The sequence below is a fragment of the Lissotriton helveticus genome, chromosome 5_1, assembly GCF_964261635.1.
Source record: "Lissotriton helveticus chromosome 5_1, aLisHel1.1, whole genome shotgun sequence".
In the NCBI taxonomy this organism is placed as follows: Eukaryota; Metazoa; Chordata; class Amphibia; order Caudata; family Salamandridae; genus Lissotriton; species Lissotriton helveticus.
This window is the reverse complement of record NC_136065.1, coordinates 2,042,195,286-2,042,221,001: the sequence shown is the minus strand read 5'-3', so window position 1 is coordinate 2,042,221,001 and position 25,716 is coordinate 2,042,195,286. Positions and strand designations below refer to the sequence as shown.

Below are 25,716 nucleotides of genomic sequence, written 5' to 3'. Positions count from 1 at the left end.
GAACCGCCCGGCAAGGTCCCACCTGCCGAACTACAATGGGCCTATAGCACAGCAGCTGGAAAAGTGCTCAATAACACTGTGGCTTGTGCAGCGATCCTCGAAAAGCGGCCCAGCATAAATCTGCAGTGTTATTGAGCTCTTTGTGGACATTCATGCACCGTGTGCCAGGCACCATATGGTGCCTGGCACACGGTGCATGAATGTGCATGGGGGCACTGCATGAGCCTCCAGGGCCACATTCCATTGGGCCAGGGTGGGCGGGGCCAGGCTTGTGGCCCCCAAATCCCTTTCCGACAGCCTTTTCATGAAAAGGCTGTCAGCAAGGGACTTCGTAATCTTTATGGCCTTCATTGTAGGTCAGGAATATAGAACAGATCAGGAAGAGATATTTTATTAGATGTATCTTAAGGATAAAAAGGTTTTCTTGCACAAGGACCATCTCATTCCCTTGAATTGGGAGCAAAAGGCCATTAGCTCTAACTTTAAACACCTTAAAGATTAGCTATAACTTTCCCCACATGCATCTTAGTTGTTGGCAAGATCTCTAGACAGCTTTGATTAACCTACATACAGGGAGGAGTCCTTTGACTTTCACTAACCTAGTTACAGACAAGAGCTCTTTAAATGCAATTAATTTAAAATGGATGAGAGATCTGAGCGTGATTAGGCTAGAGATAAACAACAGCTCCTTCACTTCAAGCATCGTAGCAGCATGTAGGAGCTTTGCTATTGACGTATATTATAACCAAAACCTTGTTGATTGCAAACATATTAGGGACTGACAAGAGCTCTTTGAATGAGATGATCTAAGATGAAGAAAAATGTTGGTCCAAAAACTTAATCTGCACGAAAATATATTAGGAGCGCTCCAACTGTAGTTATTTTTAGGCTGGAAAAGAGCTCTACTACTGGAAGTATCTTAGAGGCAGGTCCACGTTTTTCAACTGCAACAATCTTAGTGGTACACTAGAGCTCTACTACTACACTTATATTAGAAGCAGGCAGACACGTTCAACAAGTGTTTTATTATGTAGACAAGAGGTCTTTGTCTAAGATTATCTAAGAAGACAAGTGCTTTTAGACTACAGTCAATTTGGATATAGCAAGAGTTCTTTAACTATGATGTACACTAGAGCTCTTTAGTTCCGATCATCTTTTAAGCAGACAACAGCTAATATACAGAAGCCTATTACCTGAAATTATCTCACGTTAAGCCTGCTCTTCAAATATGATTATGTTTGAAGCAAACAAAAACTACATTGTCTCTTCAAATGCGTGCTGCAAACATCAACCAGACTGACAAGATCAATTAATCTGTAGATATTGTAGAGGCAGACAAGAGCTTTTTGACTCTGATTATTTTACCAGAACATTTAGGCCCTTGTGACCATGATGAGGGGGTATTCAATCCAGAGGATAATCCCAAGAAGCATTCTCCACTCGCCACTATAAGTGGTCTGAGGTCTCCTGGCTCAGAATTATCGGGCCCACATATTCCAGTCCCGGAGACACCAGTCTAGGTTTCACCGGGTGAGGTAGATCATTTAGTGAAGCTGCTTCAGCAATAGGACTGAGGACAGTAGCAGAGCCCAGGTCCTGCAGCAGCCTAAATTGAGCACACAGCGCCCGTAAGGAAGGCCAAAGAGTTCAGGGTCGACTATTCATCCGTACATCCCCCTGCTAGAAAGTCAAACTTGAAGAGCCTGACACGCATCTGGGCATCAATCACAAAACTGGTACCAATGATCACAAGAGTATCCTAGCAGAATATTGTGATATAAATATTGTAATGCCAAAATATTGTGGCCAAAATATCAACTACCAGAACATTGTGATGATAATTATATATAGATAAGTGTAAGTTTACTGGATTTAAGTCCACACACACACATACACCTACTTTGATGAAATACACATAACTCCAAGATACACAAATAACAAGTTACTTACCTTCTGTAACACTCGTTCTGGTACAGACTAGTTACAGATACCCTGCCAATTGAATATTCTACAGGCATCAGACTGTATCTGGTCAAATTTTCGGCAGTACCTCGGTGCATCGTCAGGTGCAGCCATACGACTCCGCACTGACGCCGTTCCACTCTATGCAGGGCCCATACAGATGCCGCTGCTGCTAGCTGACGTCAGTTGCTTTCGAGGCTGTCCGACCCCACAGAACTCGAAGAGCAAATTGGTCATGAGAAGTGTGTAGATTCCTGAACTTGGGATCTTATTAATGAATAGAGTCCAATCATAGAACAGGAGGATGGGAGAGTAGGCGATGAATCTGCAGCTAGATAGAGTCTCTACCAGAAAGAGCATTACATTGCCTTGAGACCCTCACAGGTGAGTATTACGCTCCACAAATCCCTGATTGATTGATTGATTGATTGATTGATGGGTTACCAAAGGTAAGTAATTTGTTCTTCTGACAGATACTACTAACTGCAGATGTTTCACATTATGAATATATGAATAGGTACCAAAGCACTACCTATTAGAGATAAGTCTGTGAATGGACTCCAACTAGAGAGACCTGCATGATTGAGCGGTGAAAGTGTCCCTCTCAGTGAAACTGGCTGTCCAGAGAATAGTGCTTGTGAATGTATGGAGTGTCACCCACGTAGCTGCCAGGCATATGTCTAGGACAGGGATTCCTCATGCTAACACAATGGTAGCAGCTTTCGCCCTAGTAAAATGAGCATGCTGACCCTCTGGAGGCTGCTTTTTGCCAATGCGTAGCAGATCTTAATGCAGAGTATAATCCAGCAAGAGATGATTGCTCCAGCGAATCCCACAAAGAGCTGTTCGTCCACCCAGTGTACTTTTTTATGATCTGTGAGGAAGCTTAGCGCTTTCTTGGTGTCCAAGCAATGGAGTCTCTCTTGCTCCTTAGAGGGGTGAGGTAGAGCATAGAAAGCTAGAAGGGGTGGTGGTCTGGCTGACAAACGGTGTCACAACTTTAGGTAGAAAGGATGCCCAAGTCCGTATTACAAGTTAGTCTGGGGAAAAAGGTGATGAATGGTGGATTAATACAAAGAGCCTGAAGCTCACTGACACGTTGTGCCGAGGTGATGGCAACGAGGGACACCATCTTGAAAGTAAGGAGCAGTAAGGGAAGCTGTTCAGCGACTCAAACTAAGTGCACATCAAATAAGTAAGGACCAGAAGAGGTCCCATTGAACATCAAAAAAGGAGAAGGGAAACATATGTTGACCCTTTCAAAAACCACATCACAACCCGTGACTTAAACAAGGAGGGCTGATCTGGCAACCATAAGAAAGCCAACTAATCTGTACCAGAACGAGTGTTACAGAAGGTAAGTAATGGAGTTATGTGTATTTCATCAAACAAGAGAATGTCAGATAACTTAACCTGGAGGGGGGTTACTCTGGTGTGTGACATACCAAGCCGCAAATCTGTCCCAAGAACATGCGTACATAGTTTTCGTTGAGGGATGTCTGGTTGCTAAAATGACATCAACTTCCTCCAGAGAAAGTTCAAAGGTGGTGAGCAGTTGCCGATCTATGTCCAAGCATGAAGTTGGAGACTGCAAAGGCCTGCGTGCACAATCATCCCTGGTTGCTACACTAGCAGGTCCTCCTACAGGGGCAGCCTTACTGGAGGGCAGATGTTCAAGCCCCGAATTTCTGGATACCATACTCTCTGTGCCGTATCAGGAGCCACTAGGATGACTTGGGCCCAATCAGTCCTGATCTTCTTGAGAACTCGGGGCAGGAGTGGTATATGCGGCAAGGTGTACAGGAGTCCCGAATTCTTCTCAAGGTGGAACAGGTCTCTGAGCGAGGCACCTTGGAAACTCAAATGGGCCGAAGTGCTGCCATTGCGTTGCGATGGAGAACACATCAAACAAAGGTTCTCCGCATTCACGGAAGAGACCCTGAGCTACCTTCGGGGTAACTGCCACATGTGACACATGAGGCATTGAATGGCTGAGCATATCCACCTAGCATTCAACAATTCTGCCAGGTGAGGTGGTTCACCATCAACAATATTCCCTGATGGTCCAGCCCTTTCCAGAGGCACAAGGCCACGAGGCACAGGGTCCATCAAGTCACCCCACCCAGTTTGTTGAGGTACCACATGGTGGTGGTGTTAGTCCTTTCATGGAGGAAAGGAAGGCTTCAATGCCAAGCCTCAGCTCCAGCAGGCTGATATGGAACCGGGACTCTGCCTTAGACCAGAGGCCTTTGATCTCTACCTCTCCCAAGTGACCACCCTAACCCAGAAGTAACGCATCTGTCACTACTGTCAGCTCTGTGTGAGAAAGGGCGAAGGATCTGCAGCTGACCCGAATACAGTCCAGCCACCGCAGATCTTTTGTATTTTCCTCTTAAATCTGATTGTGGTTGGAGAGGTCCCCTTGAAGTTCGGCCCGTAACCATACCATGTCCAGAATTGCTTGGTTGAAAGGGAGGGCCTGAGAAAGAGTCACACGTGACTTCGGCACATTAATAGTGAACCGCAAAGATGGAAGTAAATTTCCCTTAGTCTGGAGGTAGCTAATGATTGCATGGGGCAAACCTGCCTTCAAAAGCCTGTTGTTGAGGTAGTGGAAAACAGGCACCCTTGACCTCCCAAGGTGAGCTGCCATCATCACTTTCGTGAAAACCCGAAGAGTACTGGTGGGACCAAAAGGGAACAACACGTCAAACTGAAAATGCTCCTGTCCCATCACAAACCGCAGATAGCATCAGCGGCCGGCTGGACAGATATACGCAAATAGGCCTCCTGCAGGTCCAACACCATCATCCAATCTCAAGGGTCAAGGGCTGACAAGAGCTGGGCTAAAGTGAGCATTTTGAATATCACCTTCCAGAGGAAGGTACTGAGAAGTAAAATAGGTCACAGGCCTCCATCTCTCTTGGGCACCAAAAAGTGGTGGGGATAACGACCACAACCTATTTTAGGCGCCGGAACCCTACTGATAGCCCCTTCAGCCAAAAGGGCTTGCACTTCTTGCCACAAAAAGGAGGGATGGTCCTCCGTCAGGTGCTGGTAAGACAGCGGAAGATGCAGCAGAAAGAAAGAAAGGGTAGGTTGTAAGCCCTGTGGAAATCTACAGAACACTCCTGTCTAAAGTTAATGCTTGCCAACCAAGGTAGACTCAGTGGATTCTGTCTTGCACCAGGTGGCTGTGCTCCTGTATGGAAAGGCTAAAGAGGTTGAGCAGATGGGATTCAGGAGGAGCAGTAGACTGGGCAGCCCGTTGGCCTTGGCTGAGGGTGGAGTGGGCACCTGCGCCTTGACTGCGAAACTGCTGGGTTTCTTGTGGAGTCCAAATCTGTGAAAGAAGCAGTGGAATTGTTGCAATTTGTGAGATGGGGCAGAAAGGCCCATAGAGCGAGCTGTAGCCCTGCTCTCTTTAAAACATTGTAAAGTGGAATCAGCCTTTTCCCTGAACAGGTGAGTCCCACTGAAGGCCATCTCCATCAGGGAGGACTGGAAATCGCCTAAGAACCCAGCATTTGCAGCTAAGCATATAGACGAATGGCAACACTGGTGGCTACGGCCCACCCAAATTGAATCAGTGTAGTCCAAGCCAAATGAACCATGAACTTGGCATCATCATAACTATCTTGAATCGCCTGAGTGTGAACTGCTCAGAAGGTCTATAGGCACACTATGGAGGACTTGTGCCACCGAATTCCAAAGGGTGTGGGAGTAGCATTTCAATAAGCAAATAAAGTTAACGGAGCAAAGGGACTTGTAGAAGAAAACACGTTTTCCAAACATTTCCACCTGTTTACATTTATTTGATGGGGGTGATGGAAAATATGATGGAATTAGATTGGCTCCTGGTGGTTTGCACCACTAGATTTTCGGGTGCTCTGAGAGAAAAGCGGGGTCGACTGGTGCAGAATAAGGTTTGGCTCAATCGCTGGTAAGGTATCCATAATGCCTCATTAAATGGAGGAAGGGGCTCAAAAGATGTGAGCCAGTATTGAAGGACTTCTGTTAATACATTGGTTTAACATCCAAGGTGGGGAGCTGAAGGTCAAGCACTATGGCTGCTAAGCATTACCATGGAGTAGGAAGTGTATTACTTTCTGGGAAGGTATCCAGACCACTCGCCCCCTGTAAGTCTGTGTACCAATTATCATCCCAGTAGAATTGAGCAAACTCATCACTGGGTGAAAGTCATTAGAGTCCGTTCCAAAAATGGAATGCAGATTGTTTTGTCTCCCTTAATAATGTAGTAAATCTAGTGGGGGGAAGTGTCTCATTGGTCGGAACCAGCTGAGAGGACTACTGGGATGTCCTTCTCCGGTGTCGATGGAGCTGGCATCGAAGTACCTGGTGCCAATGTAGATCGTGGTGCCAGAAGCGGGGGCAAAACTGGAAGTGGAGTTAAGATGGTCTCAGAAAAGCCAAACTGCAACCCGCCGGCGGTATTCCAGATGAAAGGCCGCTCGGCTCCTTTAGACTTAAAGGCATGCCAGACGAGGTCAGTAAGAATACAAAGATCCAGAACATGGGTGTGTGGGACTCTTTGATTTAATGTGGGGTGGCAGGTGGCCCTGGAAACTTGGGTTGTGCCGGCACTAGTTGGAGGCTCAGCTCCAAAGTCAGTCTGCTTCAGGAGCGAGATCAAGACGAATGGCGCAGCCTCCGTGCCTGCTCAGGTAAATGCGCGTGCCACAAGGGAACGGAATCCCACTTCGATTTCTTATGCTTCTTTTTTGAGTTACCTAGAAGACGATATCAGAATGTGAAACTATACTATACATATTTACCTTTAGGATGCTCTGGTAGCTAGTATTATGGCATGTCCATTATTTTGGCGGCATTCTAACATACAAACGATTGGACCTGCAACCATATGCTATCATGGCATCATCGAGCTCGGCTATACTACTTTGAATGGACCATCTTAGAAGTAGATACATTCCTTTAAATTAGAGCCATCTAGCAGATTAATAAGAATTCTGAGGACAGCAGCATGCTAGAAAGATTCCATGGGCCATAATATACCTAATGCCCCGGGGTGCAACAGTCATCTGTGCCTGCTTTGTGCAGCCCCGGTGCATAATGGCATATGGTTGTGCCTCCCCTTTTGTAATACTGATAGTGCTGGCGCACAATTAGCACCAGCACTATTATGAGAGGATGTTCCCTCATTTGCATGGGGGTGTTGCCTCATGCAAATGAGGGAATCTAATTGCCTTTGTGCCCTCACCACATTATGGACAGGGAAGAGCACTGAAAGTGCACCACAAAAGGGTAGTGCGCTTTCAGTGTGCCTCCTAAAGGCAGCCTTCTGGAGGCTTACTGCATCCAACTGCAAGGGGATCTCTTTCCCCTCTTCAGTCTGTAGGTGGGATGTTGCCTGCCCTGTGAAACATGGAGCGGCTTTGAAGTAGCTACTCTGTATTTCACTTGAATGCGCTGCCCCCATGGCAGCACCAGTTTCCAGCTGTTCTGGGGGCAGCGAATTCTTTGCAATATGGAGCGATGTCCCTGTTTGCCTCCGGCGCAACTTTTGAGGTATGCCAATGGCACAAACAATCAATCAATCAGCAGAATTTGTAAAGCGCGCTACTCACCCGTAAGGGTCTCAAGGCGCTGAGGGGGGAGGGGGTCGCTACTGCTCGAACAGCCAGGTCTTGAGTTGTTTCCTGAAGGAGAGATGGTCCAGGGTCAGCCGTAGGTGAGTGGGGAGGGAGTTCCATGTCTTGGCTGCCAGGTAGGAGAAGGATCTTCCTCCGACGGTGGACTTCCGAAATCGTGGGACGGAGGCGAGGGCGAGGCTGGCGGATCGGAGCTGGCGGGTGGGTGTGTAGAATGTGAGGCGGCTGTTGAGGTACTTCGGGCCCGTGTCGTGGAGAGCCTTGTGTGCGTGGGTGAGGAGTCTGAACGTGATCCTCTTGTTGACGGGGAGCCAGTGCAGGTCTTTCAGGTGGGCAGAGATGTGGCTGCGGCGAGGGATGTCCAGGATGAGTCGTGCTGAGGCGTTCTGAATGCGCTGGAGTCTTTTCTGGAGTATGGCTGTGGTTCCAGCGTAGAGGGTGTTCCCGTAGTCCAGACGGCTGGTGACGAGGGCCTGGATGACCGTCTTACTGGTTTCGGTGGGGATCTACCGGAAGATATTTCAGAGCATGTGCAGGGTGTTGAAGCAGGATGACGAGACGGAGTTCCCTTGCTTGGTCATGGTGAGGGAGGAGTCCAGGATGAAGCCCAGGTTGCGTGCGGGGTCCGTTGCTTTGGGTGTGATGCCCAGGGCAGGGAGCCACCAGGAGTCGTCCCAGGCAGAGGGAGATGGTCCGAGGATGAGGACTTCCGTCTGTTTGAGTTCAGTTTCAGACGGCTGATCTTCATCCATTCTGCGACGTCTTTCATTCCTTCCTGGAGGTTGGCTTTGGCGGTGGCGGGGTCGTTGGTGAGGGAGAGGATCAGCTGGGTGTCGTCGCCATAGGAGATGATGTTGAGGTTGTGTTGGAGAGCGATGGCTGCAAGAGGGCTCATGTAGACGTTGAAGAGGGTGGGGCTGGGTGAGGATCCTTGCGGGATGCGGCAGATTACTTCGGTGGCCGTGGATCGGAACGGGGGGAGGCGGACTCTCTGGGTTCTTCCGGCGAGGAACGAGATGATCCACTCCAGTGCCGCTCCTTGGATTCCAGTGTTGCTGAGGCGCTGTATAAGCTTGCGGTACAAAAGGAGGTGGTTCAGATGCTCCGTCCATCACCACCCCCTTTTTGTACCGTATAAGCGTGCGGTGGCATACGGTGTCGAGAGGTCTGCTGCTGAGAGGTCTAGGAGGATGAGGGCAGCAGTTTCCCCGTTGTCGAGCAGGGACCTGATGTCGTCGGTAAATGCGATGAGAGCGGTCTCGGTGCTGTGGTTTGCTAGGAAGCCGGACTGTGAGGGGTCGAGGGATCCGTTGGTCTCGAGGAAGGCGGAGAGTTGTCTGTTGACGGTCTTCTCGATGACTTTGGCTGGAAAGGGAAGGAGCGAGATGGGGCGGAAGTTCTTGAGGTCCGTGGGGTCCGCGGTGGGTTTCTTCAGGAGGGTGCTCAGCTCGGCATGTCTCCAGCTCTCCGGGAAGGTGGCAGTTGCGAAGGAGCTGTTGATGATGTTCCGGAGTTGGGGTGCGATGATGGAGTCAGCTTTGTTGAAGATGTGGTGTGGGCAGGGGTCGGTAGTGGAGCCGGAGTGGATGGTGTTCATCAGGCGGGTGGTGTCTTCGGTGCTGACAGGGGTCCAGGTCCGGAGGGTGGTGGTGGGGGGCGCTGGTTCGGTGGTAGGGTGCGTGGTCTCTGTGCCGAAGCTGTTGTGTATGTCGGCGATCTTGCGGTGAAAGAACGAGGCGAGTGAGTCGCAGAGATCTTGCGAGGGTGTGATGTCGTTGTGGGTGTTGTTGTCCAGTCGTTCTTTGAATGTTGTCCTCTTGGTGGTGCGGATCATCTGGTGGTGTTTGCGGGTGGCGTTCTTGAGGGCAGTCATGTTTTCTGCTGTCTGGTCGTGGCGCCAGGCTTTCTCGAGTGTGCGGCAGGTTTTCTTGGAGTTTTTGAGGTCGTTGGTGAACCACAAGGCTTTCCTGCTGCCGGGTCTGCTGGGATGAGTCTTCAGTGGTGCAAGGTCGTCGGCGCAGTTGGTGAGCCACTGTGTGAGGTTGCGGGCTGCTTCGTTGGGGTCCGTTGTGTTGGGGGGTGGGTTCTGGCTGAGGGCGGTGGTGAGCTGGTCGGTGGTGATCTTGCTCCAGCTTCTACGGGGAACCTGTTGCGGGTGATGGTGGGTCGTGGTTCTCCTGAAGTTGAAGTGGATGCAGCTGTGATCTGTCCAGTGTAGTCCGGTGGAGTGGCTGAAGGAGATGTGCTTGCTGGAGGAGAAGACGGGGTCAAGCGTGTGGCCGGCGTAGTGGGTGGGGGTGTTCACCAGTTGCTTGAGTCCGAGGTCCGAGGGGAAGTGCGCTGTGTACATAATGCAACACCATATTTTAAAGGATAGGAGTACATTTTATATAGATTAGAGCTAATTAAACAACAAGTTGAAAAACATACCACAGGTCTCTCAGATCTGATGCATCTGTTGAGAAAAATGAGCGATAACCTTTCAGTGAAGTAAGACTATCACATATTTACAAACTGAATCACTTTAAGGTGTACAGAAAGGGGTACCTATAATATTAAACATGCAGTAGTCATCGGAAGACAACAAAAGAAGATTTAGATAGTGGTGAAACAAGAACTAAGTGCCCATGTCCAAGTGTCTGAAGTGGAGGTGTGCCTTTCGATTCTTGTGGAGAAGAATGTGTTACATCTCTGTCTGAACGAGGTTGGGATTTTTTGTGGATGTGTTCTCGGTGCAAAGGTTCCTGCTTACGCTATGCAGTGCTTGCCAATCCTGTTGATGTTTTTAGATGAAAATGAGTAAACACAAGCTGGGAGTTGGCTGATCCCTGGTAGTAGCGAGACATTTTGCTTTAAACTTAGGCTGATATTGTGCCTGAAAGGCATTTCAAGATTATGCAAGGCATATCTAGGTTTTACTCACTATTTTTTAATGGATTCTGACTGTCACAGAGAGCTAGTAAAAGCTGCTGATGGAAGTCTTAACCAAGTCCCTGTTTTGTATTTTTGGGAGACAGTACATCTGGTATTAAGGAGGCTTGCTACAGTACACATAGTCACATTTATTTTACAGAGTTTTATATAGCGCGAACTTGACCCGATTTGTGTATCAGAGCGCTTACATAGCACCAGTTGCATTACATGAGGACACATTCATTTTTGTTAGCACGGGGAGAGTACGTGATTTGTCCAGAATCACAGGATGCTAAGCGTTATTGCCGAGACTCTAACCCAGTTCCCCAGATTCGAGGTCGACCGCCCTAGCCTTTCGGCCAACTCCTCTCCCCTACTTGTCTGCTGACTGCTCAATTGTGTAACTGCCTGAAGGGGTTGATGTGTACCTCTATTGTTTTGTGCATGAGGTGAAGCTGGCTGGACATAGAAAAGGTAAGGTGGTTATGGACAGCTGGCTGTCTTTTTGCATGTGTTGTTGTGACTGAGGTGGAGGATTTTGGTTGTGGGGCTGTTTAATTTTAGACAACTGGCTCAACAACGTTTCTTGGACATCAAGAAATGTTGCTGCTTTAAAAGGGCATTGTGTAGTATGGATTGTCAAGTACATTTGTGTTTATCCACTTAGGAGCAAGACATAAAGATGTAGAGCTAGAATGTGTACCTGAGGGCCAATATCTGTGGGCTGAAACAATAGAGAGTGTAACCCGCCCCATGCAGTCAACCATACGCTACGGGTGGCCTTCGACCATGAGCAGCGGAAGGGATTGGCTGTAGGGTCTGGCCTGCAGCCAACTCCGCTCTGCCAGGCCAAGTTACCTTAGCACACAGCCCCACTCCAAGGGCCTACTTGGGCTCAGGGGACCCCATCTCCTGAGGCCTAACCATATTCCAAAGTGGGAGGGGGCATGCAGCCCACCTCCCTATTTACATATATCAGCAGGCCCCAGGTGATCGAGTCCCTGGGTTCAAAATTGGCCCGGGGAAAGGAGTTGCATACCCTCCACACCCTTTGTTATTAAAGCCACGTCCTGGGGGATGGTGTCCTCGGGCCCTGCTCCCCTTATTTAGCAGCCGGGCCCTGGGAGATGGGGTCCCCGGGCAAAAATAGGCCTGGGGAGGGGGGCTATGTGCTCCCTCCCCCTGGGCCCCAGAAATGGGTTCACTGGGTCTGAAATTGGCCTAGGAGCAGGGGCCATGCGGCCCCCCTTTTGGAAATCATCTAGGCCCCTGAAGCCGAAACTGGCCTAGAGAGCGGGGCCATGTGCACCCCATTCCCCAAAGTACTCTTTCTGGTCTAAAATCTAGCCTTCTGCCAAATTTGGTGTCATTCCATTCAGCGGTTCGAGCTGTAGTCGTGTCTAAAATCCCTATGGGAAATTACATGGGGAAATCGTGTTCTGGGAACCCTCCCTCCTTTTTTTCACGGCCCCCACTTGGCAAATCACCCTAAAACTCTCCAAACAGCAGCTGAAGTGAGTGCCAAATGAGTTTTGAAAATATCGTGAAGATTTGTCAAATGGCGCGAAACGCTTTTTCTATGGAAACTAGGTCCTAACTATGACCACCTACTGGCAGTAGGATAGATAGATAGAGAGATAGATAGATAGATAGATAGATAGATAGATAGATAGATAGATAGATAGATAGATAGATAGATAGACAGATAGATAGATAGATAGATAGATAGATATAAAACAATACTCCTTAAGGCATAGAGTGACACATAAATTATGCAAAAAAGAAGCAGAGAGCACTTGGCTGTTCTCACGTTTAGGTGGAAAGCAGCTCCTGTATAGATCACCCTCAACACCAGCGACACTCTACATCTGCTCACCTCAAATGTCTGCTTTTCTATCAAAGTTTTTAAGCATAGGATTAGCACAGTGCCATCCACACTGAGATAGAAAGTCTTTTGCCATTTCTACAGCAAAGTCTTTAAGCATAGGAATAGCACAGTGCTGTCCATGCCGAGCTGTAAAATGACAAAGCATTTTCCCGCTCCAGGCACCGTATTACAGCTTTGAATTGGTAAAATACCAACCAAGCCAACCTGAAATTAATAAAAGCAACCCCTGACACGTGTTTCACTCGGGGTGATTCATCAAGCTGGAGATGATAAAATGGGGTAGGCGGAGGGTGGGGGGGGGGAGAATTAGGAAAATTAGACAGTACTACAGCCAAAACGGCTGTACGGAATAACACCAAATTTAGCAAAAAGTTAGATTTTGGCCTAGAAATCATGCTTTTTGTGATTTGATATGAATCTGTTCAGAGGTTTTGGAGAAATTAGGTTTCAAAATATTAAATGTTTCACACCGAGGAGGATCCGGGAGCGGACACATCAATTTGATTTGCAGCCACCATTTCAACAAAGATATGGCAGAAGCTACTTTAGGACACGGAGACTCTGTCCCCTGCCCTGATAAAAAGTTTTTTTTAAAACACATGGTGGGACAGAGTAGGGATACCTGCCCCTCTAAGCTGCGGGCCCCCTGCAGCCAAAAACATCGTTTTTTTAAGGGAGCAGCAAATTTGCAATGGATCTGTGGTCCATTAAAAAAAAAACCAGTGGCCTGCATATTAAGAAAATAAGGCTCCCGTAGTGGTCTGGGGCCCGGGGGGCCAGTGCAATAGTATTTTGGGAAGGGAAGCACCTCCTCCCAGATTTTTCTAGGCCCCGAGCAGATCTCACGGACAGCTAGATTTTAATGGGATGGTGGCATGGCCCCCAACCACTGGGGTAGAAGGCAATTTTGTAAGTGGGGAGGGGGTGTACAGCCCCTTTCCTTGAGACATTTTTAGAAGACGGGGGCCCAATTCCACGGTGCGCTGGCATTTTTGTAAATGGGCAGAGGGATGTCATGCCATCCTAAGTCTCTGAGGATCCCATCCCTCATGCATGTTGGTAGAAGTGGCCCAGGGACCCCCATCCCCGGGACATTAATGTTTCCTTTCCAGGACACAGAGGGTATTCCCTGCCGGCACTCTCTCGGGGCAGCAAACACAACTGTGCTCATGCCGGGGTGGGCAGATGAGAGCTTACACACAAGGAGCAAATAACAAAAAGAAAGATCTCTAGAATCAGAAGCATCTTAAGGATAAATAGGTTTTTGCAGCAAGTGTCTTTTAGCAATACATGGGAGATCTTAGATCAAAGGCATTTTATGGACCATTTCTTGAATTAAAGGCATTTTAGGGAAATAGGAGAACTCTTAGAAAAAGGGTGATCTTCAAAAAAGAGGAGAGCTCTAGGATGAGACGCAAGTTAGGAGTAGAAGAGAGGTTTTAAAGAAACAAAATGTTAAGATTACAAAGGAGCTTAAAGACAATTAGTACGTAAGAGGTAAAGTGATATCTAGGAACTTGAGCATTTAAGGCATATATGGTGTATCAAAAACACATCAGAAATACACAGGAGATCTACAAGCTAGACAGTGAGCAGAATATTGATACATAGGAACTCTTATACAAGTAGCAGATCAGAGAAGAGTTGGCACATTCTTAGTGGCTATGACTATCTCACAACTACGATTTCCTGCGCCTGACATATTCTAGAGCGAGGTCTGAGCTACTAATGAAAAACCAGGGGGCATATTACCAACGTTAAGCGATATTTATCGCTAACGATGCTTAGCAACGAATTTTTTACCGCTAAGCATCGTCAGAAATTATCGCAGATAAACCTTGCTATTATCAAGGTTTATCGCAAATGCGATAACAAACGGCCGCAATGCATGAATATCGCTGAAAAGTCAGCGATATTCATGCATTACCGAGCTAATGCTCTTAGCCATGTTGTCCACCTCCCATTGGATAACATGGCTAAGAACTGCTCAGGGCAGGTGTTAGTTTTTGGAGATATTCGCGCTTAGCGCAAATATCTCCAAAAGTTGGTAATAGGAGATAGCGATGTTAGCGACTGTTTCCAGTCGCTAACATCTTGGCACGCCCACTTTGCATGTCATTAGTGATAAATATCACTGACATGAAAATTGGGGCCCAAGATGGTCGCTATCTCCTACTAGCTGTCGCTAACTGGTGTTAGCGACAGCTAGGTAATAGGGAGATAATTTTATCTCGGCTTTCTTGGCTTTTAAAGCCAAAAAAGCGGAGATAAACCCCCTTGATAATATGCCCCCTGGTCTCTTTATAGTAAACTGTGTGACACAGGCCAGACGGTCCTGCAAAATTAGTGCAAGTACCTGGAGCCAGAGACAGGTATGACCTAGGTGAACTTCATGTACATAATCTCATAAAAATGTACCTAGTTAATTTACCTCTTGAAAGACACCATCTTTAATATTGATGTGTATGTGATCTTTCTTCTAAAATGCTTCAGAGCAATTATAATTAGATGTGTTCCTCCTTTCATCTAGTCTGTCCTTCGGATTGCTTCAGGAAACTATCACTAAGTGTTCACCAACGTAGTCCATGGAAACAGTTACAATGACTGAACAATGAGAGAGCTTTTATATAACATATACTATTGTAAAGTAGAATGAATGACCCAGTTGCCTATTCTGCCATTGCACTAGATGAAGAAAGGCTAGAGAGGATAAGCGGAGAACAGTTTGACATTTATTGGTTCATTATTATAGGTAGTGTTGGTTTACAGCTGCTAAGAAGCCCTCTGCAAGCTGTTCACACAAGTGTCTCATTTAGTCAAATGAGGCACCTTATTGGAAATACTTAAGAAATAACACTACATCTCCAAAACGTGTCCCTAGTAGTGGAGAGGAAAAGTGTATGGTAGATTGTGGGATATCATACAAAATAAACATAAGTGACATCTCATTGTGAACATTAAAGTCTGTAAAAGCTTTGGTCTCCTGGTTCCTAATGCTCTTTATTGTGTCAGCTCCAGAACCCACCTCAAAGTCTACAGCCAGTGATGAGTCCCCAGTGGGTGCACCATCCACCCAGACATCCCCCAGCAATTCCATGGCAGGCCTGCCCTCTGTCGGAACCGAACCCGACTTCAGATCCTTGGGCAAACTCTTTGTGGCAAACATCACCTATGACAGTTTTTCACTTTCTTGGAGTGCAGACCCCGGAGTCTATGACCACTTTGTCGTACGTTACAAGGACTCTGCAGCCACAGAGCCAGTAGAGGTACTTCTTTCTGGTGACCAACGCACAGCAACACTGTCACATCTCCTCCCAGGCACGGAATACGAGATAGAGGTCCATGGGGTGGTGGACGGGCTTCGTACAATGCCACTAACAACTACAGCAACCACAGGTAAATTAACCACAATGCATCTCTTTATCTTTTAGGTCCAGTGGCAATTTGCCAGCCAGAAGGAAGTCTTTGCTCTATTCTTTTCTCCCATCATAGATATAATGTTTACTATCTCTTGCAGTTTGAAACAGCAGAGTTCTGAGACTACAAATACAAGTCACCTCTATTGCATTTCTACTGTTTAATAATTGTTCATAAAATCTATTTTTTCCTTATATTTTTCACATGGCGGGTGGGTGCAGGACAGGTGCATTTGCTACTGCGCTAGACAACAACTTTTTCATAAAATGGCTTCACATAATTGTGGTCTTATTGTCGGGTATCCTTGCAATGGCATCAACATGTCTAGTCCTGACAATTATATGATCTGCAGTGAGACTGTGCTGTGGTGCAAGATATGATGTTTTAATGTGAAATTCGTAATACGGTTTATCCACACAGTGTGGGCGCTGTTGAGAAAATTCTTGAATGCAAGTATATGATATTTCTATAGCCCCAACCTAACCACAAGCACGTGGAGTTCTGCACATGGGCAAGGACAAGCATAAAGTAAACGAGTAATAGGAGAGTAAGGTGGGTTATGGGTGCTTAATGCATTATGAAGTAGCATTTTTTAAAGAGGTGAGTCTTCAACTCTTTCCTAAATTGGAGCATTGTTGTAGCAGTCATGGTGGAAATGAGGATGCAGTTCCAGATCGTGGGTGTACAGAAGTAAAAAAAAAGAAACTTCCTACTATCTTGTTTTTTCTTTTTTTACACTTCTTAGCCTGCAGTTTGATGTTGTCCTGGCTGCAGATGTGCTGAGAACCAAGAGAATTGGTGAATTTGTCTTCAAGATAATGAGGGGTGCTGGTTGTGATAGCTTTGTAAATGATGCTAGAACAGGCTGGATAGGGAAGCCAATGGAGTTCCATCAGTATGGTGTGAAGTTATAATATTTCTTCAGGCCATGTGTAAGACGTGCTGTGGCACTTAGGATGCCCCCAAGGGGTGCAAGTGTGGAGTCTGGGAGTCCTCTCCCACCATACAAATGCGAAAGTGCAATAGATTGAACAGCAGTTCTGAAGTCGCATTCTGGAAGAAATGATTTGACTTGCTTTAGAAAAGAGATGGTACCAGGCCATCTTTGCTTTTTTGACAATTTTGACAATGTGTTTTGAGCTGAGGTTGGTATCCAGGGTGAATACAAGTGACTTACTATCGTGTGAAAGTTGGGGTTCGAAGCTTTAAGGTTCATGTCATTGAGCCAAGTATGTGCTCTTTCTTATTTCTTGTTCTTGGCAAATTATAGCAATTCTGTCTTAGAGTTAAGCATCACTGGACAGCCAAGTCTGGATAATCTTCTAGGTCTTTGCACAGATACATTCTTGCTCTTGTACTTCTGAATGCCCTCTTACAAAAATGTGACTTGCTTTGTTGGTATTTACATTAATTGTATTTATTTAGAGTATAATCTTCACTCACTCCAATAAATGTGTTGCTTTAAAGAGCAGCAATGCACTACAGAGATAAGGGCCTAATTAAAAGTAATGATCAACAGATTAAAAGAAACAGAATTATGTCACATAGAAAAAATGATTCTGGGTCAGGAAGGAACATATCGAGACTTGGAAAGGACCCTGGGTCTCTCCACTTGGTTCCACAAACAACGATATGCTCCAGAGAATGTGCATCTTCCCAACATAGCATGTGAAACGCGTTAGGAAAATTAAATAAATTAGAAAGGCTCTGAGGTAGAAAACGTACTCAATTCCTGCAAAAACAGCGACTCCAGCGAAAATAAAGAAAGGTCGATACAACTCTTTTGTGAGCAAATCAAGCATGGCTTCATATAACAAGCATGACCACCTGAGCCAGACACTCAAGAAGGGTTCCGAGTGCTGACTCTGGATCACCATAGAATGAGATAAAGATCAGTGTGCCATCAGCATAGGAAACATAGTCTACATGGTGATTAGAGTATTCTTAAAGCCTTATTATGAGCAGCACATCATTTGGAGCGTGGGTACCAAATTTCTGTTTCCGGCTGATATTAACACAAAACATGAAGATTTAACATTCAGACTTTGGAATACCGATTCCTTTACCACCTTCATTCCCAGTTCCACGTCCAGTAACAGGCCATTTACCAATGTCCTTTGCTATTTGGCCGGTGTTTGTAAATGGCAGCAGCAGGAGTCTGGCACAGCAGGACAGTGCTGGCTGGGGTGTTTTCTGCTCTCCTTATGGTGTAGGAGTGAGAAGGCCGAGGGCAGGGCTGCGCCTCGGATTCACCCACAGTTAAACCAGTGTTGGTGCTTCTGAATACTAGAGTGCCATCTCTGGACACACCTGGCCACTTGCAGATATTCAACCCCATCTCGCCCACCGATACTGCTGCAGGCCACTCGTAATGAGGTCCTAAGCCTCTCCCTCCTTTACAACTGGTTGAGAATAGCCTTCAGCTGGCACAGCCAAACAAAGATTCCCGAAAAAAATGATGCCACTTTAAGTCTCTAACAGAGCTTCCCTTAAACCGTGGCACGCCCTTCCCATTTTTGCACCATCAACTATCCCTGTCCGTTTCCTGCATGTTTAATAAAGACCTACAAGGTTAAAGAGGTCTGAAAATCATGTGATTGCAATGTGCTTCAACTGATGGTCCTATGAGGCAGAGTCGAGTATAATCGACCCACAGACACTTGTCTTTCAATCTAGGTAGGATGCAAAAAGGACAAAGTGTTGTTTTGGTGAACCAATCTCACACCTGTGTTTAAAGCAGGAAAAAGAGAATGAGCGTGAGCCATTTTATGCTTTTTCACATCCAACATTAGCTGGATTACCCATTTGGATTAGAACCCTGTTCCTAAGAATGAGGCTAGAAACTACTTGAGACCTAAGAAGATTGCGCTTAAAAAATAACTCTCCCTCCCAGCAGTACTTGACTAACTGCTTGAAAGGGAGCACTAATTAAAAGGTTTGTTTCTTAGGTCCCACCACAAGGACAGTCTAAGATCTGGCTGGAGATGGAAATCCTCTACTGGGTCCATCCTCTCTGATGCCAGAGGAATGACAGATGCTTTTGACGTATTTTCCTCTTTCCAGCACTTTGGATCAATTTTAGGCGAAGGGTTACAGATCTCTGAAACCACCATTCAGCAGTTGGTCCAAGTATACTGAAGTGGTGAATCATCGCTTTCTACTGAATTCAAATCAGATTCCAGTATGCTCATAAATTGATTGACCTTTGATTATAAGATATAGCAGAGGTCAGAATACTTCGGTACCTTGTTATATTAGGAGGTTGTTCTGGAAAATGACACACTTTCACAAACCTATCATCAGGTGCAAAATTGACATGGAGTAGTTATCTAATGCCTTCTGCTACAAAAGACAGTCTTAGAAATGTTGGTGTAAATTACCATCAGTATTAACTACTTAAAAAGAAGCTTTGTAAGGCAAGAGAAATTGCCTTCAGCTGTTCTAATTAATTTATATAAAGGTATGAAACAGAACAGCCACACAAAGTCCTTATGCAGAGCCCCCATCCATGCTCAGAAGTATGTGATGAGACTGATATCTGCTGACATAGAAAAATGAAAGAAAGCTGTATCAGTATGCTGGCAGAATGGTGCCACAGTGTCAAGCATGAAACCGGAGATGGGTGTACGGGGGCTGGTTGTAATGATCTCAGATTTCTGTCAACGATCGTAATACACGCTTGGCACAAGGAACTACCCCGTGTAGGATGCCTGCAGACCCAAAGTAGTCTAGAACCTCCAGGCTGTCATGGATCGGCACAGAATGAAGAGATCAATTTTCTCAGTTAGGAACGTATTCTATCTATGCAGGAGGTAGTCCCATGCCCAGAATGGCCCGTACGACCTCCTAATACCCTGATGGCACCAAGCTCACAGTGAAACCATGGTCGTAAAGGATGCAACCTTCTCCTGCTAGGATTCCAGTACTAGTTAGGCATCGAGGTAAGAGCAACAATCGGTCTTCGGCAGTCACAGGAAGGCACACAGTGGAGCTAGCCTTTTTTGTGATTATGCATTCATACCAAATGGCAGTTATCTTTATTGGTAATTATAATCCCTCACAGGGAATATGAAGAACTGCCAGTGGAGTACATAGTCCGGAATATATATGTATCATGTAATTCCACAGACCATTGTGCTCAACTGCTGACAAAAGCTGGACTAGGTAACCTCATGAACTTCAGATGGACTAGGCACAGGATTAGACTGTATAATCCAGACTGGTGCTGGCCACTCCAACGGATTTTCTTACCAGAGGTAGGGGTACCTGTAAGGCTCCTAATAGAAGTCTTTTCACTTCCTCTAGACGTTCAAGTGAAACCACTGAGCCAAAAATGGCATTGTTAAGGACACTTGTGGGAGCTGTGCAGCACGGTCATTGCAAAACACTCAGGAGTCAGTTATATGAGGTCACTGAAGGTACTAAGAGCAATCCTCATCTGTACTGGAGAGCTGCACATCTCTTTAGGTGGACAAAGGATGGAGCTTGGGTACAAAAAAGTCAATGGGATTTTTAGGTGTCCTTCAGAGAAAGGCCTAGCTTTCCCCTTAAAGTGCCTCCTATTGGGGTGCAAGATCTAGGCGCAAGACAAGCAGCCATGCCTAAACGTGTATGGTAAAATGTTGTTGCCACTGTATTACCTGAAAAATACTGCATCATGGAATGGAAGTGAGTTGACCAGTACCATTGGACTTTACTGTCTGTCATCGTCCACGTTTTCTAACGCAGCAGTACCTCATTTGTTGAAAAAAACAAAGAGATTTTTGTCAGTTGTCAAGTCAATGACTGCCTTGAGTTTCTCGCTTTAAGTCCGAAGTCTTCAGCCAATCTCAGCACCCCACTGTCAGACTGGTGTTCATAAACAATGTAAAGTGTAAACTTGATACACAACATAAGAAACTCCAGCTAAACTGCCTCGAGACAGAGTTATTTTGTCCTTACAATGGTTCAGAATGTGCAACAATTACTAATCATATCATAACACATGTAAGAAGCAGTAGAATTAAAGAAGAAAAATTATAAAAAAATAATAAAAATGAAAAAGCTTTGGCCCATAGAAGAAAAAATTATAGAAGGAATATCTGTGTAATTATAGAAAAAGTATACAAAATGTATTTAAATTTAAAAAGTTACATGAAGCTCAGACATATTGCCGGTACAAAAACACAATTACAATACATATAAAACCAGACAGCTGGCATACACACAGAGGTTACAAGAACACAAGAGTTCTAGAACCATACAAGAACTCTTATAAACAAAACAATGTGTCCTCCTTGAGTTGTGGCCACAATAGCGTCAACGGCGTTTCAACCGTTGACATTAGTACATGGTCATCCTCAGGACAATAAGTTAACTGAGCGTGTCAACAACCAATTTCCACGCTATTAAATCGCGGGCAAGCAAAACCAAAGGGATGCAGTGACATGTTTGTAAGAGGAAACTTGAGGGAAGTTCAAGAAAGAATCTGTGCACTGTTAACTGAAAAGAACGTTTAATGAACCCCTTTGCCGTCAACTCTGGGTAGATCCTAAATAGCACTGTTATACCAACCTGGGGTTCTAGCTGAAACACAGTGCACTATGTGACTGCAGTCAGGTCTACCAATAGATACAGCAATACGCTGGGGTTGAACTTAAACTGGCCCTGCGTTGACCCATGAGGCCTGACATTGCATGTTATGCCCACAGCACAGCCCTATGCAGATTTATATAGACTATTGAAAGGTATGTTGAGAATGATTTCCCAATGTGACCCTCATCTTTGTTATAACCACTTAAATTTTTAATAACCTGCGAATGTACTTTCTAAATAAATGCTGGGTAAAGGACACTCCTCTAAGGGAAATAAGACAACTTCCATAACAGCTTGGAAGCATATCTAAAAAAGAGATTATACGAGGGACTAGACTTTATAAAGATGCGTGGGCCTAATTGATGGCACTGAAGAGCATCTGGGAAAGAGGGGCCGCTCTCTTTGCTTGACTATAACTGATCTTTGTGTGATCCCATTGCAGCCCATAGAAAGCCCAAGGAGCAGCCTAGTCTTTTGGGAGGCCTGGCAATCACCAGTATAGCAGAGGATGGTTTCGGCTTGACGTGGAAGGCCACGAAAGGAGTGTTTGATTTGTTTCTGGTGCGCTACGAAGATGCCGGAGGACAGTTTGGTTCCCAAGAAATCTCAGTCCCCGGAGCCCAGCGGGTCACAACTATCAGGGGCCTGGACTCTGCCACTGAATACATCGTCTCAGTCTATGGGGTCCGCAGGGGACAGCTCTCACGTGCCCTCAAGACCAAGGTGACAACAGGTACACACCTCTGGAAACTACCGATATTCTCACCCTACACTAAACCTAAGGTACCTCATTTCTTTCAGGTTTAAGTCTCAGGAGGGCTTTTCTCAGGTTGCACAAGCCTAACTCATTCATACATTAGACAGTATAGCTGTGCTTGAAGTTACAGTATTCTATAGATTCAGGCCTGAGAAAGAGAGCTATCCCTAAACCTGCACGTTACAGATTTCCCTACCTATAGGTTCTGATTTTAGAGCTATGCAGGTACACAGCCTTTACTAACTCAAGCTTAACGCAGCAGAGCTATGTTTCCGGTTGCATACATCTTACAGACCATGGCAATGATTAGATTCTGTATGAAATACGGGGGACTATCTATCACAACCAGCAGTGATCATTAACCCATACTGAGGCTTTTACTGGGTGTGATAAAAACCTTTTATTCTTAGCATCCAATTGGGAAATTAGGCATAATGTACACAATTGGAATTTCACACACCGAATTCCGTATGCTCCGCTTTTTGCTCCAGGCCTCTGTCGAAATACATTTTGGCATATGTGGTCTGCTGAAATCTGTAATGGGGAACAGTCCGGTTTGATAATTACCTTACACCATGGAATTCCAAACCCTGTGCAACTTCTCTGGGATCAAAAGGAATGGTTTCTAACCTGTAATCCCAATTCTCTCTCAGGGGAATCTCCATTGAAGTCATGAGCACTGAATAGCCCCGCCACACGCAGGGATCCCAGAGCACTTCTTTTTAATATCTCTTTTTAAGTGTAGATGTTCTCCTTTCTTCAGTAAGGCCGGGAGAAACACTGAAGACATTAATGTTCTGCAGCCTATAAGTAAGGCTACATTGGGCAGTTTTTTCAGATTGCATAAAAAAAGGGATATACATATATATATATATATTTTTTTTTTTTTCGATATATATGTGTGTGTGTATATATATATGTATAGTCATTTGAACCTCCCATCGGTGGGTGTGTTGCATATAAAATGGAGAAGTGGGTCGGAGGTTGTGCACACCGCTTCCGTTAAAGCCCCTGAAGAGAAGCATATGGAGCTTCGAAACGCGTCGGGCAGATCCCGTATGGAGCGGCGTCTACGAGTGGATCCCCGTCCTCACCTATACATAAACCAAGCTGCTGTTCGCGTGCTACTCAAAGGTGGACACCTTCGGCTTTGATATATATAAATATATATACATATATATATAAAATGGTTATCGAGATTGGGGCTGAGGGTTACGTGTGAGGATCCCAAATCCCTGACGAAAGAAGCAGTACCTTTTCTAAAGGCGAAGTTCTGGCCTACATTCAGGATTCCTGTTTAATGTTGCCGTACTGGGTACCCTAACTGGAAGGTTCCCAGATTTGAAATGTATATTTTTATTTGAGGCTGTAATAGATGAGATTGAACTGCCACATGCATGTGCACTTTATTTACAATTTAGGTATGGAACCTGGCCTCTGAATTACAGTAGAAGTAAATGGAAGAAAGCTACTGTAACTCCATTGTGCGCTGTAGGTGCCCTTAGCTCTGATTCAATAGACCACTTTATGTTCTTCTGTCACTCTTATGCACAGGTTAGGAAAAAGAGGCTTATACTGACATGTCGCCTTTTATCCTTTACGCTACCCGCAGACGCTCCGCGACTTTTAGGATCAGACACTACAAAATGGTTAGTGTTCGCACTACCACAAGCTTTATGCCTGGCGCATTAGGATTAAGTTACTAGCCTCAGGGTAAAATACTGGACGTTACAGGCTAAGGGTTCTCATGCCAAATGATACACTGATTCCTTCGGCATAGTTCAATTTTTAGCGTTGATGATTACACACTTTTAAATACTTTTTACCATCTCTACTCTAAACATTTATGAACTTGTTATGCTATGTCTACTTTTATTATTGTATAATTCATTTTCATAAGGAAGACTGTTGTGCATGTTTTTGTGAATGATCATTATTTGGTCGAATAAAGAATTAAAGAATGCCAATATGTATATATATATATATATGTATACATAAAGGCTCCAAACAAGCACCAACAACGAGTCACTCGAGCAGCGGGTGCCGTTTTTCGCGGTGGTGCCCCGTGACGTTTAACAGCAGCTCAATCTTCCCAAATAATCCCAGCCGGGTTAGAAAAGATACAGCACTCACGGGGTTCCAATATTCAGCAAAGGGGGTTTATTATCCAAACAAACGCGTTTCGGGAGACACTCCCTTCGTGGGAGTGTCTCCCGAAACGCGTTTGTTTGGATAATAAACCCCCTTTGCTGAATATTGGAACCCCGTGAGTGCTGTATCTTTTCTAACCCGGCTGGGATTATTTGGGAAGATTGAGCTGCTATATATATATATATATATATATATATATATATATATATATATATATATATATATATATATATATATATATATATATGCAGTATATGCAGTTAAACGCCTCGTGATTCAAAAGAAAGAGATGGAATCAGCCCTCCGAAGGCTTTTTCTATTATATATATTTCAGGCAACTTACCTGGAAAAGTGTTATTTGACTGTTTAAATCTCTTTCAGAAACCATTTTTAAAAATAGAAAGATTAAGGACGTGAGGACAGTGTAGCCCTATCGGATACCATTATGTAGATGTGTAAAAAAGCATCTATACCTTTAAAGGTCTAGGCCGGTCGAGGGGCCTGCTTTCTCTATACTGCCGGGCGCCGAGAGATCTCCTTGGGGATGATTCGCTGCGCCATATAAATGTTAAATAAATAAATTATCCAATGGGATATAGACTGTTTGAAATCCTGAAGGACTGCCTTAATTTAGATCACTGGAACAAGATCCCCTGGCTGAACTATGTTGAGCAGTTGTGTATTAAGCTAGGAAGGCCTGAATTGTTCCATAACCCCTCTGCCCTCGTGAAGGCAGACTTGAAGTGGACAAAGAACATCTTTTTGTTGTACAGTGGAATGAATAGGGAAAACAGGGAGTTGTTAAAACCCTCGGTTAGGTCGCATCAATTGATTGTTTCCTCAGACCATGATCCGGAACTGTACTTGAAGGTCGTAAACAACCCAAACCATAGGTACCTTCTTACCAAGTTCCGTCTGAATAAAGTTCACTTGTTAATCTCTGGCCGCCCTGGCTGGACCAGGGACTCGGAACTGAATATATGTACTTGTGATGGACACTCAATTATGGACACTGCCCACTACTTGTTCTTTTGTATCCACTTCAAATCTATCAGGGAAAAATTTATTATTCCCCTGCTAAAAGGGAGGGGGTTTAGGCAGGTTAAACCAGCTTTACTATACCTTCAGATGTTAAATGATATCTGGGAAATCTATAACGTGGCCAAATTTTTAACTGTTGCAGTCAGATTGGGTAAAAAGATTAATTGGGTGTAGAATACCTACCTACAACAATCATGCTTACTGTAAAATTGAATCTAGTTTTTTAAAAATTGTAATGTTTTTATTTGATTGATAATTGTAACTTTTTTAATGATATATTGTGATTTTTGGACCATTGTTTATGTGTGTCTTGTACTTTTATGGTTTTGAAAAATTCGAACCGAATAAAGTATTTCTTGACTTGACTTGACTGTTTGGACGTG

General features: G+C 45.1%; 1 protein-coding gene across 11 annotated transcripts in view; it reads left to right on the top strand.

Moving 5' to 3' along the window:
• Positions 1–25,716, top strand: part of TNXB (tenascin XB) — a 775,055-nt gene that overhangs the window by 462,771 nt on the left and 286,568 nt on the right. For 9 of the 11 annotated variants that reach the window (XM_078645870.1, XM_078645874.1, XM_078645869.1 and 6 more), the window contains 2 exons: positions 15,406–15,789; positions 21,827–22,117. The exons of 1 other annotated variant lie outside the window; for it this stretch is intronic. In XM_078645870.1, the coding sequence (XP_078501996.1) occupies positions 15,406–15,789; positions 21,827–22,117 (675 nt within the window). The remainder of the gene's footprint in view (positions 1–15,405; positions 15,790–21,826; positions 22,118–25,716) is intronic. One more of the 11 variants, XM_078645868.1, reaches the window with a different exon arrangement.